The 17364-nt window shown below is 40.4% G+C and overlaps 1 protein-coding gene across 1 annotated transcript; it reads right to left on the reverse strand.

Annotated features, from left to right (window-relative positions):
* Window positions 1-1511: 1511 nt before the first annotated feature.
* Window positions 1512-15754, reverse strand: GATM (glycine amidinotransferase). Its single transcript, XM_027888973.1, has 9 exons — window positions 15625-15754; window positions 14973-15188; window positions 9899-10094; window positions 8517-8707; window positions 7074-7211; window positions 6619-6783; window positions 4723-4786; window positions 4505-4621; window positions 1512-2536 (listed from the first exon to the last, which is right to left on the reverse strand). The coding sequence occupies exons 1-9, from the start codon at window positions 15691-15693 to the stop codon at window positions 2424-2426; spliced, it is 1269 nt and encodes a 422-aa protein (XP_027744774.1). The 5' UTR covers window positions 15694-15754; the 3' UTR covers window positions 1512-2423.
* Between the last annotated feature and the right edge of the window lie 1610 nt (window positions 15755-17364).

Raw genomic sequence — 17364 nt, forward strand, 5'->3', positions numbered from 1 at the left:
CTTGCAACTTAACATGGAAATGGACTGGCTAATTTACTGATTTATGGTCAGTGAAGGAGTCAGGTCTGAGGAAGTCTCAAAAATATTCACATCACCAGATCCTCCTCTGTCCCAAAGCAATGGTAGTAATGCCTCCTCATGTCAGTGCATTCCTGGTAGTGTGTCCCTACAATCTGTATTCTGACATTGATAATGGCCAGTCTCTTCGTGAACGAAGAACCGGGGAAGGTCTTTCCACCTTCCAGCCTGCGCATTGGATTTTTTAGGTGAGACACAGTGTGCGCGGAACTGAGCCCACCCTTTAATCCTGAGGTTCGTCTGCCGGGGCCAAGCGAGCTTGGACAGTGGCAGCGAGGTCCTCAGGACGTAGATGGATTGCCTTACAGGGCTAACGAGCTCCATCTGCCCGGGGAGTGGCCCCGACCGGGAATCGAACCCGGGTCTCTGCAGTGACAGTGCAGTGTCTTTTCCCCTAGACCACCGGGGGCTCCATTCTGACATTACTGCTGAACAGAAAGCTCACATGGAACAACTCCCCTGACTTTCTTGTTGAAGGAAAGACGACTTAAAAGACAAGTCTATTCCCAGATCAATCAAAGCGTTCATGAATTAGGTAAAAGAACTTGTATTACTGACAGCCAAAAAACCCCCACACATCTTCAGAAGCAGTGGTGGTGTCAAAGCAGAAAGATTTCCTACTGTGTGCACAGTTTCAGATTTTAATAAAAGAGCATCTGATAAGGGATAAACATAAAATCTGTGGAAAGGCTGAAATGTTTATAAAGTCAGAGTTTCATCTATAACACTGTATGCAAATATAGTCTCCTTAATCCTGGAGGCCTCCAGGGTACATGTGTCTGGTTATTAATCCACACTTGGCCAGTTTCTAATGGTTTTAGCCATACCTGGTGATATCTTACACCAAGCACAGACACACAGACATGGTTTGGGCACTGCAGCTTGCAGAACAAGGGGAAGGAAGACCTGCTGTGTGTGCTCCTCTCATGCAGCTGTCCAGCTCCAGTGCCAGTATTGGAAAACAAAGCCTGGCTACAGGAAGACTCAGATGAATTCCCATTGTCTAAAGAGCCTTGATTTCAGAGAGAAAAGGGGCACTATCTCTATACCTGCTGAAGTGCTGGCAGCTGCCTAATTAGATCTTCCCATCTGGCATGTCTCAAAGCATTCTAGATGGTTGATATTTGACCAGTTTTGCTCTACCCAACTCTAAAATATGGCCATACAGCTAATATGTGAGCATGTCGTGCCTGACACCTTTTCTGTCAAGGTGCACTGCATTGTAAAAGGAGTTTCCTCCACATTCTATTAAGAAATATCTGTTAGTGTTACTTTCCCCCACCAGTCATACTTATGTGAAAGACAGAAGTAGACACATACCATATGAACAACACACTACAAAGGTTTTTCTGCATTATACAACTGTCTGTGACATGTGTATTTTGCCTCCATCCAGACCTTTCATACTTACTCATTTTCAGAAGAGCAACAAATTGAGAATGCAAAAAACTTTATTAGCATAAAAAGTACACACTCAGTAATCAGTACTCAAATTCTTTCATGGCCTCTGGCATGTTTTGATACATCTTTCTGTATCTGCTACAGCTGAAGGAAGACAGGGTTGTAAGGTGTCAGAAGTTTAAGGTTAGGAGGGTTTGTTGTTGGGGTTTTGTTTTGTGCCTTTTTTTAAGTTATGTAAACAACTCAGAGTGAAACCTGTACAAGCAGAATAAAAGTTAAATAAAACCCAATTTCAGCAATACAAAAAGCAATATAAAAAAGTATTCAGGTGCATGACATGCATCAGAAGAAAATGCAGAAATACATGGCAAGTAAGTGAACATGTCTTAAAAGTTAGATCATACTGGAAACTCTCTGTAAATATCTGTATGGCTCAATGTGAAAAACATTATAAAATTACTTGGTTCCATAAGAGATCTATGCAGTTGCATCTATTTTAACTTCACGAGACATGAATATATTAGAACAAAAAAGTGATTAAAAGGAATAAGGAAAGTTTTACTCAAGTTCCACATTTCAAGCTGCCTATTTGATAGAGTAATTAGATAGAGGTAGATATCCAATATTAGTGGCCAAGCTATTCTAACAAAGCCTTTTAGCTGTTTTGTCAAACTTTTACTTTCAAAGCCAACGTGAAAAGGCTTCATAGATGAAGGATGTCTTTCAAAAAGGCAGCCAGAAAACCTGTATTGCTGATGGAAGTAGTTTCAATTATCCTGCTGAAAGTGAAGGGTATTTAAGAATGAAACGTTTACCAGACCACTGTGAGGACACACTGATCAAGCACTAGAGCTCATGCAGTCATTTTTAACAAGTGACATTGATTTGCTCATTTCCTATGCCTACTTTAGAAGCTGAACCATTGCTACCTATCTGGGTCATAACTAGTCAAAATACGACTGCAGGGTCCCACGGCGGCGGATGTCACACGTCCAGCAGTGGAAACCACCTCCCAGTGAATTGGCGTGGCGAATATTCACCTTAATTGTGGAAATGCCTGAAAGAAACACACAGTGCATACTTGAAAATTAAAATCTCAAACTCATGTGGCGAGCTCTGATTGGAACAGTTGATAACAGTTTATCAGATCATATGGCTGGATGTAAGCATGGGAGGTATTTCCTACTCATTTGTTAAGAACTTATTTTCCCAAATTCTAGGCAGAGAACAAACCAGGAACATAGCTGGCTTGTTTATTCCAGCAATACCCTTAGGTGTATACAGTGCCTGGAGCACAGCCAGTGTTTGATATGTTATGATGTGCCAGTAATAAAAAGATAAATTCAGTTTGTGCAGCATGTGAAGAACTAGCTGAAATTCTGCTACAATATATGATCAGGGCACATTTGCATAAATCTGTGTGAGTATTTATGGCTCAGACACTGAATGTGCTCTTTCAAGTGCCTTTCAAGGAAAGATGTATTCAAAGTAGATAGTTCTGTGTCCCTCTTTCTCTGAAAGGGAAAAGAGACTCTTACACTCAATACCTAGGTTAAGCTTCCTCCCACTTCTTTTCAGCTCTGATACTTCAGCTGTGGCTCAGCTTACACAAAGCCCTGACAGCTGGACTAGGATCAGAAGACTTCTCTGTTGCAAAGTTTGCCTTTTTGCTTCTTGGTACTTTCAGGAGCTCAGAAGCAGCTCAGTACAATCTATCACCCAGATCAGCAAGAGCTTTTTTCCCAGTAGACCCATCTCAGTCCTAGGAACTTACTGACTACTGGAGTTTATTTAGAACTTACACAGTCTGTGAAGTTCAAGTGCAAAAGATAAGCCATGATTAGCATTAATTGCCTCATTTTTGAAGTACTTTCAAGTATTCATAAATCCTCAACTCTTTGGTCATGCGGAGAATTAAAGCAATCTAAGACTGAGAAGCTAAGTGATTTACTAAAGGGTGTATAGACAGTCTTTAAAAGCACCTTAAAGCATTGGATTGCATGGTTCTCACCTGCAATCATCTCAGATTTGGGGGAAGCTTCAATAAGGGCACTCACATCCATGGCACCAAACCTTCTTCTAGGTTCACAGTTGCTATCTTCCACCTTTGGATCATTCTCTACTTCCCATCATTTTTCTCCCTTTAAAAGAGTCTTCTGCTACTGGGCAGTATTATCTTTTACTCTACAATGATCCCTTACTTCCCCTGACTTCTCATCTACCCACAAGTCTTCATTCTACCCCGTCAACTTTTGCATCACCACATACTTCTCCTGCAGCACCAGTCAGCTGTAGCCTCAAGCGATGTGGCTACTCCCTTATTAACCAACTATGAGCCACAAGTAGAACTATCTACACCTTTCCCTCCCAGCACCATGGAAGCAGTTGGATTAACTGTACGAGCACAGATTTTTAAGTCCATATTATCTGTCCTTGCAGTGAGCTGTGCACGATAAGACTTACAGATTTTATGTTCAATAACATTTCTCCTGTCACTGCATATCTAAAGGAATTCCATGCTATCATGAGGTTACATCTTACAGGACTGAGATTCTCCATAAAGGAGGAGAAATACATAGGTTAAGTGGTGGTGACAGTTTAAAGTACAATGAGTTTAAAACTAGAAAAATCTGAAAGCATTTTGTCAATGAGGGATGGTGAGCTCAAGATCACTGAGCAATATGTGCACTCAACCTCTCCAAGACAGATTTTGACCATACACTGAGCAGACAGTTTACATTAAAAAAGCTCATTCAGAAGCCTGCTAGCAATAACTTCAGTTGCTGCTCATACCTTGATTTGCTGGAAGTTATAGGGGGCAAAAGCAGCCCATATTCATATGACTGAAGTGTTCAGGAGAAAAAGTACTGAGTGATTGTTACTTACTAACCCAACAGTTTGAACGTCTTTTCCAATGCTGGCTGCTTTGACTACTCTAAGTGAAACCTCCATTTAACCTGATGTGCAACAGCTGGTATCGTGACTGGTTTATTTTAGGTATAACTACAAGTATGGTAGGACATACCCAGCTTTTCAAACATCTTCTGAATTGATGTCTCATTGGCATCCACCATCACACGTTTCTCATCCAGCATCAGGACATTCATGGAGAGCCATTTAGAAGACATCCACAGTGGGTGATCTAAACACACAAGAATCAACTTTTTACTGTACCCATGTTGCCCCATATTAATACTTTTCAGAATACTCTTGGAATTCTTCGAAAAGAAAAAGTGAAGATACCATCTGGGATGAGTGGCACTGGAGGTTGGATCACAGTCCAGCCAGCTTTCTTGAAGAGCTCAATCTGAAAGAGCAATTTAATTAAATTCTCAAGAGTGTTCTTAGAGTATCATGTCCTCCAACTTCTGTCATTTCCTCAGGATATTTCAGTATGCATGACATCCCCTTCCCTCAGTTCACTATTCTTGCCCTCATTCAAGTTTCATCTACAAACCCAGTTTTCATACAAGCACCTTTTAAATAACTTTGCATTAGCATATTAGCTATTGCATAACCAATAGCATTTATTTCTACTGGGTTTATATATGCTGGGTATACGAAGATACGTTAAAGACAAAACATAGCACATGTAATTTGGAGCCTGTTAAGTAAATTTATTAAAAGAAACACTAAAATCTTTATTTTCAGTATTATTTCTTCCCATATGATTGTAAAATCCATTGATATGAATCACACTGACATTTACAGAAATAAGCCCATCGGAAATAACACATGAAAATACTTTTCCATCATGCTTCATAAAGAAACTTAACATGCAGTTCATTTAACAAAGGGAACAATGTAAAGGCATCCTAAGGAATAATTCGTCTCTCTGAGAACTACAAAATTAAGTTAAAAATAAGAGGAGGATAATCTGGCTAAGGGGAATTGACTTTTCAACTTCACTGTCACAGTACTTGGAAGAGCTCTTAATTCAAGTGTTGAGCTCTTAATTCAAGTGTTACCACAAGGCGGAGCTCTGATCCCAAACACTCAATAACCAGCCTGGCCTGCAAGGATTTTAAAGAAAAGCTCCCTTTCATCCACACCATTCACACACCCTCCCCAGCGCTCCCTGGTCATCCAGAACTGCCCAATCAGATTTTATGAAGGCAAGCTGCATGTATCTTCTCTATCTACACAGACAGCCGTTTTCCGTGGAAAAAGTCCCAGCACGTGGGTTTAACACAGGGAGGCCAAGAAACTCCTCTTGGCAAGTAAGATTACAATAAAGCAATGGAAAGGAAAAGGGGAGGGAAAAAAACCCTATGATTGGGTTTAAAATTATATTCTCCGAATAGATATTAAAAGAGGCAGTAATTCAATTAGACCGTTTGCATTGAAACCACTTGCAGAGAAGTGACTAACACTGCTTCCAAGAGCTATGCTCTGCACATGGCTCCGTAATCTCTGTGGCACACAGCTCTATCCCACCGATTCAGGATCAGCTCAGCTATTCCCGTGTGGTTGTACAGCTCCTGACATCATGGGGATCCTCAAAAAAATTCTCAAGCGCTGCAGTACAGGTAACCTGACTGTACCAGAGATGAGCTCTTACATCTGACTGTGCTCTTCAGCAATAGCAGCTTTTTCTCAAAGTGTAGTAGCAGGTTTTCCACGTCTCTCCGTTTTCCTACTTTGCAGAACATATCTCTTGTTCATTTATTCAAAGCTGAATGCCTGAGCCACTACCAGCTTTCTGCCATTGGTTCAAACAACACTAAAGGAGAGGCTTCCAAAATAGGAATCAGAAGGGAGATTACTCTGAGTAGCAGAAACCCTCAATTTCTCCTTGTATACAATAAAAGTATTTAAGTAATGAAAGTGTTTAGAGAAGTAGTATAAAGAAACACACAGCACATCCACTTATATTCACACTAAGAATGCACAAAGAGCAGCAGCAGAAAACTGAGGGAGAACAGTGGTCACTGCACTGCTGAGAAAGTTCTGGTGTCAAGATCCAAATACATCTATAAGTTCCTGAACAACTGCCTGGGTTCTACTTAAATTCAATAATTTAATATTATTCAAGTGCATATAAAAATAAATGCGTGGAAGAGTAATTACCCAGGAGGGAACTAATCCAGCGGAGTCCTTTTTAAACACAAAACACTTTCTCCCCTTCTACAGTCTTACCTGGTGGCAGGGACGGTCTGGGTTAGACAGCACAAGACCAGGTCCAATGATATTAAAAGTGGCATCAATGTGCATAGGGTTAGGATCCTTAAAGGATATTATGTGCACTCTGTAGTCTGGTGCAAGATGTCGCCTCATCCATTCAATACCCATAAAGTTTGTAACCTGAAAACAGCACAAAGTACATTTCACTCTGCTAGAATGTAAACTGCACCCCAGTTTAGTTTGTCTAAGGTTTTATGCAATTAAATATTCAAGCTAAAATAATAGAGAAGTTTGTGCCTTTAGCTAACCCCTTAGCCAGAATACAGTCTTACCCCCTATATCAAACATTCCATGAATAGCAATTTCTTTTGTCAACACTCTTATTTTAATGCTGCTCAGGAATTTAAAGAGATACAAAGTATCAATCATTAGGATAAATACCAAAGCCACTGAAAGAAAGCTTTGTTTACCTGGCTCCTTTGTACAAAGATATCTCTTCCAGCTCTAATGAAGTCAGCAGCATCAAAGCATGGCTCAAATTCAGTAGTTACAAATTTTCCCTGAGCAGCCAGTTTATGCCTGTCTTCAACAGAGTGGATTGGATAATTCTAGTTGTAGAAAAAGGAATAACAACTTTAGGCTGGAAAGGTTAAGGGAAAGTTTTTTAATTATTTGCTACAGAAAAGTATTTTGAAATTAAGAAAATGTGTTAATATTGAGAGCTAGTAGTATGTTCTTTGCAGGTGTTTTTATTTTACTTATTGTAGAATAAAAAAAAAAGCCTAAATGTGGATGTGTAGGGGAAAGGTTTTAAGCACATTCAAGAACAGCTGATAAGAGACAACAGTTATACCAAGAAATTAACTGCTCTTCAGAACCACTATCTCAATAATATTCCAGCTTCTGGATCAAAAGTGCTCATTGCCAGTGGAGTTTAACTATCAGCCCCAACCCATCACTGCACAGGGACAGCAATACTGGTATGCAAGTTATTCCCAACAAAAGTGGGCTCCCTGCTTTTCCACATTTTAAAATGGAACAGTGCTTCAAACTAGAAGGTAGATCTTCATTATTTTAAATAATTTTAAAATGAAACAAGGCCATTAAGAAAAAGTGGGGTGTAAAACCCAGCACAAATAAACACCAGCTAAGCAGTTTCTGTGCTTTAGAACAGGCTCTGGAAGTCTTCTAATTCTGACAGCATACTCTAAGGTAATTTTTTTTTTTAACAAAGACTTCTTTGTATCATTGATGTCACTGTTCCCACAAAGTCATAATCATTCCACAACTAGTTTATTGCATTTATTGTAAATGCTATTACCAAGGTCCTGATGCATTTGGGGACCTATAGGAAACTACCAAAATTGTTCAAGTCAAAATTATTAGAAAGATTAAGATACTATTCACTTACAAATTTGGAAGGTAAATACTCACAGTTTAGTAAGTAGTTTAGATCCTCCACTGTTTCTTTTATGTAACTTTCAAAATACTCACTGTCATGCAAATCTAGTATTATGAGTTGGGTTTTTTCTGTGACAAATATTTTTTCCCACTTTCCTGCACTCAGGATATATGGACATTCTCAAGGAATCTTAATTCTTTAAAGTAGTCTCTGTGATGTGTTTTTAGCATTCCTTCCTCCTTAGTAATGCTCAGTTACAGCCCGTAACCAAAACCATTCAAAGCAAAGGAATTCAATAGACACAACTTCCTGTTCCTTATTCCCTAATTGCACACACATAATTTCAGCTGGAAAGGCTACAGCATGTTTGCAAACACTAGAAAAAACCACAGATCTCCAGAGTTGTTTTGTGCCATTGCCCTCCCCCAGTATTGTGAAACATCAGGCTGAAATTATCAACAACATTCTGTATAACAAGAACTGAAGTTCTAAAGGAAAATTAGAACAGTACCTGATCATAGAGTTCATCTGCCATTGTGGGTTTAGGGGCAGTTGTCCACTTAGCACCACTGTTGAAATAATCTTTGATTAGTCGTCTATATGCCCTGTACTCAAAGAACCGAGCGCGCCAAGCCATAGGTGCTTCAATAATTTCATTTCCTACTACTAACAGGATGTCTCTTGGCATGGCAGCATACATACCTGAAAGGGAAACGGCCATTAACTTATGAGAAAATTATGCTTCTTTCAGCTTATCCACTTTTTATCCTCCTTTTTTTACCATTTCTTCTACTCAAAATAATGGCAAAAATCATTATTAGCAAAGTCAGGAAACCAGCACGTAATATTGGGTGCTTACATTCTTCAGTCATTTTTAAAAGTGACATTTTTTGTTCAAAATACATGCAATTTTCGCTACAAAGCCTCACTCACAACAAATTCACAGCCAGAAGAAAGCCATCCACCATCAAGCTTCCGCTGCGGAATTTGGTTAATGAAAATTAACGCGACAAATGCTTATGATTTACCCTGATGACTTTAAAAGGTGATGATGGGTAGCAAATTTTCCAAGTGAACATCATTTCTTTATATAAAATAATTTAAAAAGTAGTAGTACCGAAGAGGAATTTGATGGAACATAGAACCTGGGCAGGAAGTACTCCCATTACGCTTTTCATTAACATTATCTGTTCCCTAATGAATTTTAATTCCACTACAACAACTTAACAACACATTTGACATGAAAGGAACCTGAGGGCTACACTTGATGGAAAGCTGAGTATAAGCCAGTGTGCTCTCACTGCAGACAACCAAAGCCATATGGTGCTACACATGCAGGAATGTGGACAGCAGGTAACGAGACATCCCAATTTCCTTGATACCAGCAAGGATGTCCCTGGAAAACTGTTGCCTCCAACTATTTTGGCCTCTATAGTTTAAGATGGATCCAACTCTAGGATCCAGTGAAGAGCTGTCAAGACAGCAGGAGGCCTTACAGTGTTTGACCTGTGTGGCAAGTAGGGGACAAAGCAGTAACAGTTTACAGCTTCTCTGAGGGCCATTAGACATGACAGATGAACACTTCTTCGCAGTGGCAGTGACAACATGGAAAGGCAATCTGGCAACAGATGCCGGTGGGGGAAGTTCAGGTTAGTTATCAGGCAAACTTCTGCCATCTGGAAATCCATGTAGCACTGAAGCAGGTCAGCAAACCAGGAGAGAGAATCTCCATCCCTGCAGATCTTTCAAGTCATAGCTACACAAAACCATCACTGACCTCACTTAACACTGGCAATAATTCTGTTCCTAGCAAGAGGGCAGACTAGATGACATCCAAAACGTCTCAGGCAAGAGCTAAACAGACAAGACCTTCAACAGTGGAAGAACATTTACCTGTAGACTCAAAATCAGGTGTTCTATACTTCACAGACCAGTCAATCGGATCAGGCCTCTTGACAATAACACCTTCTCCTTTCAAAATATTGCACATCTCTTCAATTTCAGCAACAGCTTTTTTTAAATGGTCTTTGGGGAAACTCTGGCCTCCAAATTTCTGATAAAATCCCCAATACTTCTCATACGTGTTGGCCTAAAACAAAAGTACACATAAGTGACAAAGAATAAGCATCAATGATTTTGGAGCAAAATAGATGCCCAAGACGCAATTCTTACTGTTCAAATTTTCTTGCTCTTGACCCTAAGATGTTGGAGTGTGCCTTACATCTGATTCTTCCAATATTTTGAAGAGTTCCTAAGAATTGTTCATGTGCTGCTGATTCTTTTCAAATAAAAGGAGAGGAAGGGGCGGGGGGGGGGGGGGGGGGGGGGGGGGGGGGGGGGAAGGAAGGGAGAAGTGTCAATATCTCATAAATTCTCAATTATTGCCTGGTTGAGAATCTTTATCCTAGCCCTCTGCTGTCTTTATTTTTTATCTTGACAACTTCTATTTTTCTATTTATACACATTATCAGCAAGGTTTCACTGTGTGGCTGTGTCATCACTAAACTCATGTAAGTACAAGTGTCAGACTAGTTGTGAAGGGCTGATGTCTTCACAAATACTTACACACTAGGTGTGTAAGTAAAGCTCCTACAGAAAGCCTTATTATCAAATCACAGATGAAAACCAAGAGACTACATTATCCTTCAGTTAGTATTTAGTGACCAGTATTGCCAAGTGGCCATGAAAGATTTGGTCCTTATCACAGCACACCTGTACAAACACACCAAACATGGCAAACACCGTAGACTCTGCTATTTAATAAGGCCTTGCAGGTATGGTTTTAAATTAAAACAACCTTGAGTTCATCTCCAAAATGCAAACATCTGTAGTTGCCTTGTTAAAACCTCCCTTCAGTACTGTCATAATGTCACATCAGGAATTCTAAAGCCATCCCAAGTACAGATGACATGCCTTGTTGGCTAGAAGGGGCCATACTTCAGGTACAGCAGCAGTCTAGAAGATGCCAAAGATACTAAATTCACCTGTAAGGGCTGGATTAAAGCAAGTACAACATTTACAGGCCTAAATCCTCTGCTGAAATCCTGTGATAGTCTTCTCAAATTAAAAACAAATTCAAAATGTCCTAGTTCTCATGAAAATCCAGACATACAACCAGAACAAATGACACTGTGTCAGTTCAGTGTATCCAATCTTCCTCTGTCACGTCACTGTTAGCAGAGATGCAAGTGCAAGAAGCCCTTCTGGAATGACAGCAGGAGTCAGGAACAGGCAAGCAAGTGGTGAAGCCTTCTTTTTACCAGAGTCCATCCCATCCAGGCAGCATGAGGGACAGCAATGGGGTGCAGGAGAACCTGCCCTTCGAAACACGAGGTTCTATCCTGACACTGCAGTCCTGATACCACCCAGAAAGTGTTCTCAACAAAAAACAGGCAACAGAGCTCCTTTTGTGTTAGCACTGTCAGTGCTAAGGTGCCTGAGCAGGCAGGGCCATTCATCTTAAGGCATCCCCGTTCCCCTTTAACAGTCCAGGCTATCCACTCTATTCTTTACTGTTCCTGGATATTTGCCCTCATGTTACACAAATGAGAGAGAAGAAAGAAGATTCAAGCTTAACATTTACACAGAGAGCCCCAAAATGGGTATCCTGCTCTTCTAGTACTGAAGTTTCTTCCCATCCTTCCTGAAGGAATTTATTCTTTTTCTATACCTGCGGTCTTGGGTAAGTTGATCACCTCAAACTTGCCAGCTGGTCAGAAGTCACAGGGAGATGATATGAAGTGCTTAGCATTCCTATGGAAACATGTTCTGCTAGGAGATAAATTCGTCCTATGGAGTGAAGCAAGCTATTTTCAGAGCCAGCCATGATGTATGTGATATCATCATCCCTGAGAGGCACAGCTCCTCTCTCTTTACCACATGTCTTCTAGTACTGCTTTTTTCCTGAGAAACCACATTTGTGTGGCACTAATACAATGGCATAATCTTGAACTTACAACAGAGTAACACTACTCATATTCCCTACTTTCTGAATAACTGGGAAAAGGGTATCTGCCTGGGACATGTATTTCATATCAAATTGGGGTTGAGATTTCCATATACATACAGTCAGTTCAGACTGTTTAAAAGGTACCTGTCAATGGCCAGGACACAGGAAAAAACTTTAAATAATCCCCTCAATGCACCTTATAACCTACTCTCTGAGAGTACCTGAGACATTGCAACAACATTTGAGACAAACTCATTTAGAGAGCAATTTAAGCAATGCTGTAAGGAAAGATTGTCTATAAGAAACAGAATTGCTCCCTAGAGTTGCTATATATTTTAAACATTTTGGGGGAAAATAATTAACATTATCAAGATGTACCTTAAAACTAGTAATGGCAGTTATTAAATTAAGGGCACTGAAACAGAAATTCAAATCAAAAGTCTTTTTGCCTAATTCAGTAGTAAACACACACTCCTATATTCTCATTTGAGATATAGTGACCTGTATTAAAAATATCTCTTGGCCAAAAATGCATTATTATTCACAAAATTTACTGAAAAGCATGGAGAGTACAAAGTGCAACTGCTTCACCGTTAACTGCTTCAGAAGACTTTAGAAGTCTCAACTGTGAGATTTTTCACTGAAGTGCTATTTCAAAAAAGGACATCTTCCTAATTAATGCAGTCGTTCACCTCCTCGGTAAGATTCCCCATGTTTCCAAATACTGTATTTACCCCTACATAACCTACATAGTCCATTTCAAGCTCCAAAAACGATATGGAATAAAGTGTCAGCTCATTAATATTCATCAGATATGCAGGGCTCTCTATTCAATTCTTTCCTTCCTCCTTCTTATGCCAAGCACAGCAGTCCCACATCACAGCAAAAGGATTTGTGTATACCAAAACCACGTCTCAAAGTACAAGAGAATGCTGAATGCAGACATACTTCCTGCATTTAAATATTTGGTAAATAAACCTGCATACAATCTTAAAACCCAACCTCAACACAAGCGTTCACCAAACTGTTATGACCTGAGATATATTCTTTAAAGTGTCTCAGGTCCAAAGCTTCAAATTTTCCTTATAAGAATCAAATTCATTAGTTTCAAACTGCAGTTTTTATGACCAATGACCCTCATACATACTTGGCAGATGGCACGTGAAACACATCAACCCTACTATTGCTACTTGCAGGAGGAGGAACAGGGATTCTGGCTATGGTATTACACTGGAGCAACACACATACACACCTTACCTTTCAGCCACATGGAGATTTGAACAATAATTAATCTAGTAGTTTATAGTAATAGTCTAGGTAGGACTGAACTACTGTTTGGATTTCTCAGCAACATCCCCCAGGTAAAGTAACTGTTGTAGTTTCTACAGCAAAATTTAAGACAAAAGCAGAGGAAATTAGAAGAAATCACATCTCAGCTGGCATACTTCGTTCCCAGTACCTGCTGAGGGCTTGGCAGTTGACATAAAGCAAAGCTAAAGCTTGCTTTAACCCTAAGTCACAGGTATTTGAATTGCAGAGGTAATCCTATCCTTTGACATTCCTCATTGAGCTTTTGATATCACACATACAAGAAAGTGAAGCTCTGATCTCACGTGAGTAGTTATGGCTTAATGGGCAGTAAAACCTGTACAGCATGTCACACTTCAGCAAGTTAGACATTTGAACTATTTTTTCTGGCACTAAAACAAGCCCTTGGCCACTATTCAAGAACAGAATTTTGCTTCACTGAATGTCACAGTGTAAAAAAGTTAGACCTTTTTTTCTTTACTCTTCTGTGCATTAATTCTGACAGTCTTATACAGATGCATATACGTACACTTGCACAGCAGAAATGCTATCACTCATTCACTTCCTTCTCTGAAGCTGATAGAATATCTTTGGAGTGCCTGAAAGAGGATTCCAGAGATTGATGGCTGAGCTGCAGCTTTCAAGGAGTAAATAAAAGTCATAATGAAGTCAGTAGTGAAGCTTTCATTGTGCTCACTGGCACCAAGATGTTATCTCAAATGTCCCAATGTAAGTCAAATGATTACTCTGCTCTCTGGGGATTTGAACTACCAAGCTGCAGAAATTCATTCACACTCCTCCAACCCCTTCTACCCAGCATCACAGCCCAGATTCTAAAAGAAAGAAATACAAACATAAAAAGGGCCAAGAGTAGTCTTCTTCACTAGTAAATCAACTTCTCCAAGATGGCCATTTCCAGCACTTTAGATATATTTTAAGTATCTTTGTTTGCCATTGGCAGAAATATTGCCCCAGCTCATTTTGCTGTGACAGCCATGGATTACACGCTGCCCTGGAGACAGTACTGCACTGTAACAACAAAAGAGAATGATTCAAGGGCATCCCACAAATGCAGGTAACACACATACACAGCAACTTTTTGTTTGAGTGTTACTGTTTAAAATACATTATTTCAGAGAGCACAGAAACATGGATTTATTTAGGTTGCTGTTGCAGTTTTAGGCACAGAAAAAAATCTTGAAAAACGGAAGAGTATGGATTTCTACACAATACTGACTGTAGCACACAGGAGTTGCAGCGAGCTCCTTCAGAGCTATTCAGTACAGTAGTCCCACTAGTCCACAGCTGTAGAATTCAATATTTCTCAGACTATTAAGTAGAAAATTACACTTTTTTTTAAAGTGGTAACCCTACTTAGTTTCAAGCCAAATTAAAGTTTCACTACCTCAAAAGCTAGTGTGTACTTTGATAGCATCAGGGCTATATAACCAGAGCAAATTGCACATATTAGAGATTCTCTCTATTAGTGAATTCTGTTAAAACAGCTAATTCAGATGACAGTGAAAAGAAAAGGCACATCCCTCACCAACACGGCTATACTGTAAAGTTTCACAGCTGTAAACAGCTACTTTGAAAGAAGAATCCTCAAGAGTAAAGATCACACCTGTACACTGTAAAGCTTAAGCAAATTGCATATATAAAACCCATATCATTTTCTATTTAAGGTTTGGGTTTTTTTTTATTGCTTACCTTAACCTCCACAGAAAAAGGTGGGACACAAGCATTTTCAGCTCTTCCCACAATGACCTCTTCCAGTGGGTCCCATTCATTGTATGAGCAAACAAGACAGTCTTTAGGCACAGGGCTGGTAGCCTTGTCATCAGCAGCACAGGTGTTCTGGGAGGCCGTGGCTGCCTGGGTGCTCTGGAAAGTTCGCTGCACCCATCCTGTAAAGACTCTTTGAAGCTTAAAATAAAAACAAGAATGAAAATTATGCTTCCCTTACAAAAGGCAAAAAGTGATGGTTCAGCCCACAAGCGCCTTAACACTGTAATCCCAAAGCAACAGACCCGATTTTGGAGTATTAATAGAAGCACAGCTTGTTACGGCCATTCTAACTTATTCACAGCCTACTAGACGCTTAAAGGACATTTTGCCTTTTCAAATGCACTCATTTTAGAAGGGCAATGACACAGAAGCACAGCTCTGACAGTGGCGACAGAAGTCGCTGAACTCTGCGGTGCCGAGCCGGGTGGATGCCGGGCGAGCCTCAGTCCGAGGAGCCGCAGCCGCCCCGCACTCTCTTGTCACCGCTCGGAGCGCCCCGACGAAAGGGCCACACAGGACCCCGTCCCCACGGAGCATCCTCAACCCCACGAGCCCCCAGCGCGGCGGCACCAACCCGTGAGCCGATGTAATGCGCCGCTTCGGCTCCGCGGCTTCCCCCGCGCAAGCACCGCACTCGCAGCATCTCCGCTGGCAGGACAGCTCAGGACAGCTCAGGACAGGACAGGACAGGACAGCACAGGACAGCACAGCACAGCTGGCTCGGCTCTGGGACTGCGCCCGGCGCCCGCCCCGCAGCCTTTATGGGGCCGGTCCAGCCCCGCCCGGGGCCGCGGGGAGCGGAGCCCGTCGGGGCGAGGGGGGGGCACCGCCCGCAGCTGCCTTCGGGGGCCGCGGATTTCATTTCCACGAAGGGCTCTTCAGCAGCAGTCTGGCTCTGAAGGTTTCCAGTCACGTTTAAAATGCTTCTCTAGAAAGTGCACCGAAGTGCGCAATTCAGTTATTTTTAGCCATCAAATATGCGTGTTCTTCATTCAACCTTTAGTAAACACGTTCAATATTACCCAAAATTCCAGTATTTCCTGTGTTGAGAATTCGGATTTTTAGACTACACAACGAGTTTGTGATTCACCTATAAATATTTTAACTAATTATTGAGGGGCTGTTTCAAGAATATCCTAAACAATTTCAAAATCTGGCTTCTCAAAATCTTTATTGTGATATAATGAAAAGTCAACTTAAAACCTAAACCAGTTAGCTCCTCGTAGACCTATACTTATGCTTCCCTGCAAAAATCACTCCCTGATAAAATCAACAGACATATCTTCAAAAATACTTCTATCTCAACAGAAACTGCCTACGAGGAGAAATGTGTTTGTTACCAGCTCTACTCATATTTAGTGTATCCCTCTTAGCCTGATTGTGCCATTCTGCATTTTCTTAACTTTGCATATAAGTTCACTTTTAAATCATTTGGGTTTGCCTTACAGAAGTAAAAACCAGGCATAGCAAAAATTACTTTTATCCGAGTTATTCCGTTTAAAGTTGTAAAAAACCTTCATCTTTCTTGCTCCTGCTCCTTGCTCACCCAAGCAGAGCCTTGTTCAATACTCCTGCAGCTCTCCAGAGCTGGTACATCAGGGCATGGCTGTGAACAGACACAATATTTAATATTACTTGTATATGCAAGATCACAGGCAGTGCTAATGAACTCAGCAGACAAGGTAAACACCCCTAGTAGTAACCTATATGAAAACATAACCTATGGCTTTAGAATACAGCAAATCAGCCACAGCTTTTACATGCCTTACATAATACAAGTAAGCAAGTTTTATTCTACTAAGTAATTATTCATTCAGCAGTTTGCCTTTTTGACACATGTAAACACTACACCTTCCCAAGACAAATAGCACAGTACAAGTTTTCCTTGAATTTACACAGTTCTTGGAGAAAAGTTGATTATTTTAGTTAGCACGATACCAAGTATGTGTTACCCAGTTTCATATGACTGCAGAACCTTTCTCATAACTCACTCAGTTTTTTTAGGACTCATTTGCAACATAATTACATCAAACACTCTTCTTGTACCAAAAAGTATAAAAGGATTATTCGTTTTAAATTTCAAAAGGAATTTTCTTGATGCTATCTAATTCTTAGTTACCAGTCATCTAATTAATTTTTTTTAAAAACCTCAAGCTCTGAGTTTATGCTGCTTCTGCTCAAATGCTTGTTCTTAGATTCAGTTGATTTTGCTAAAGTTACTTTACTCGCATTGACCTTCTAAAAAAATTAATGATTGGCTTGTGACTAAATCCAAAGGTCTTGCTTCCTTTTCTGTCCTTTTCAACTTATCAGC

The sequence above is a fragment of the Empidonax traillii genome, unplaced genomic scaffold (genome assembly GCF_003031625.1).
Source record: "Empidonax traillii isolate 1590-97213 ecotype Southwest subspecies unplaced genomic scaffold, ASM303162v1 scaffold248:size1534464, whole genome shotgun sequence".
Classification (NCBI taxonomy): domain Eukaryota; kingdom Metazoa; phylum Chordata; class Aves; order Passeriformes; family Tyrannidae; genus Empidonax; species Empidonax traillii.

Coding starts and splice junctions, on each gene's coding strand:
- GATM (XM_027888973.1), bottom strand. CDS start 15,693: ATGCTGCGAGTGCGGTGCTTGCGCGGGGGAAGCCGCGGAGCCGAAGCG. Junction 15,189..15,624: donor CGCATTACATCGGCTCACGG/GTTGGTGCCGCC, acceptor TTTTATTTTAAG/CTTCAAAGAGTCTTTACAGG. Junction 7,212..8,516: donor CAGATGAACTCTATGATCAG/GTACTGTTCTAA, acceptor TTCTACAACTAG/AATTATCCAATCCACTCTGT.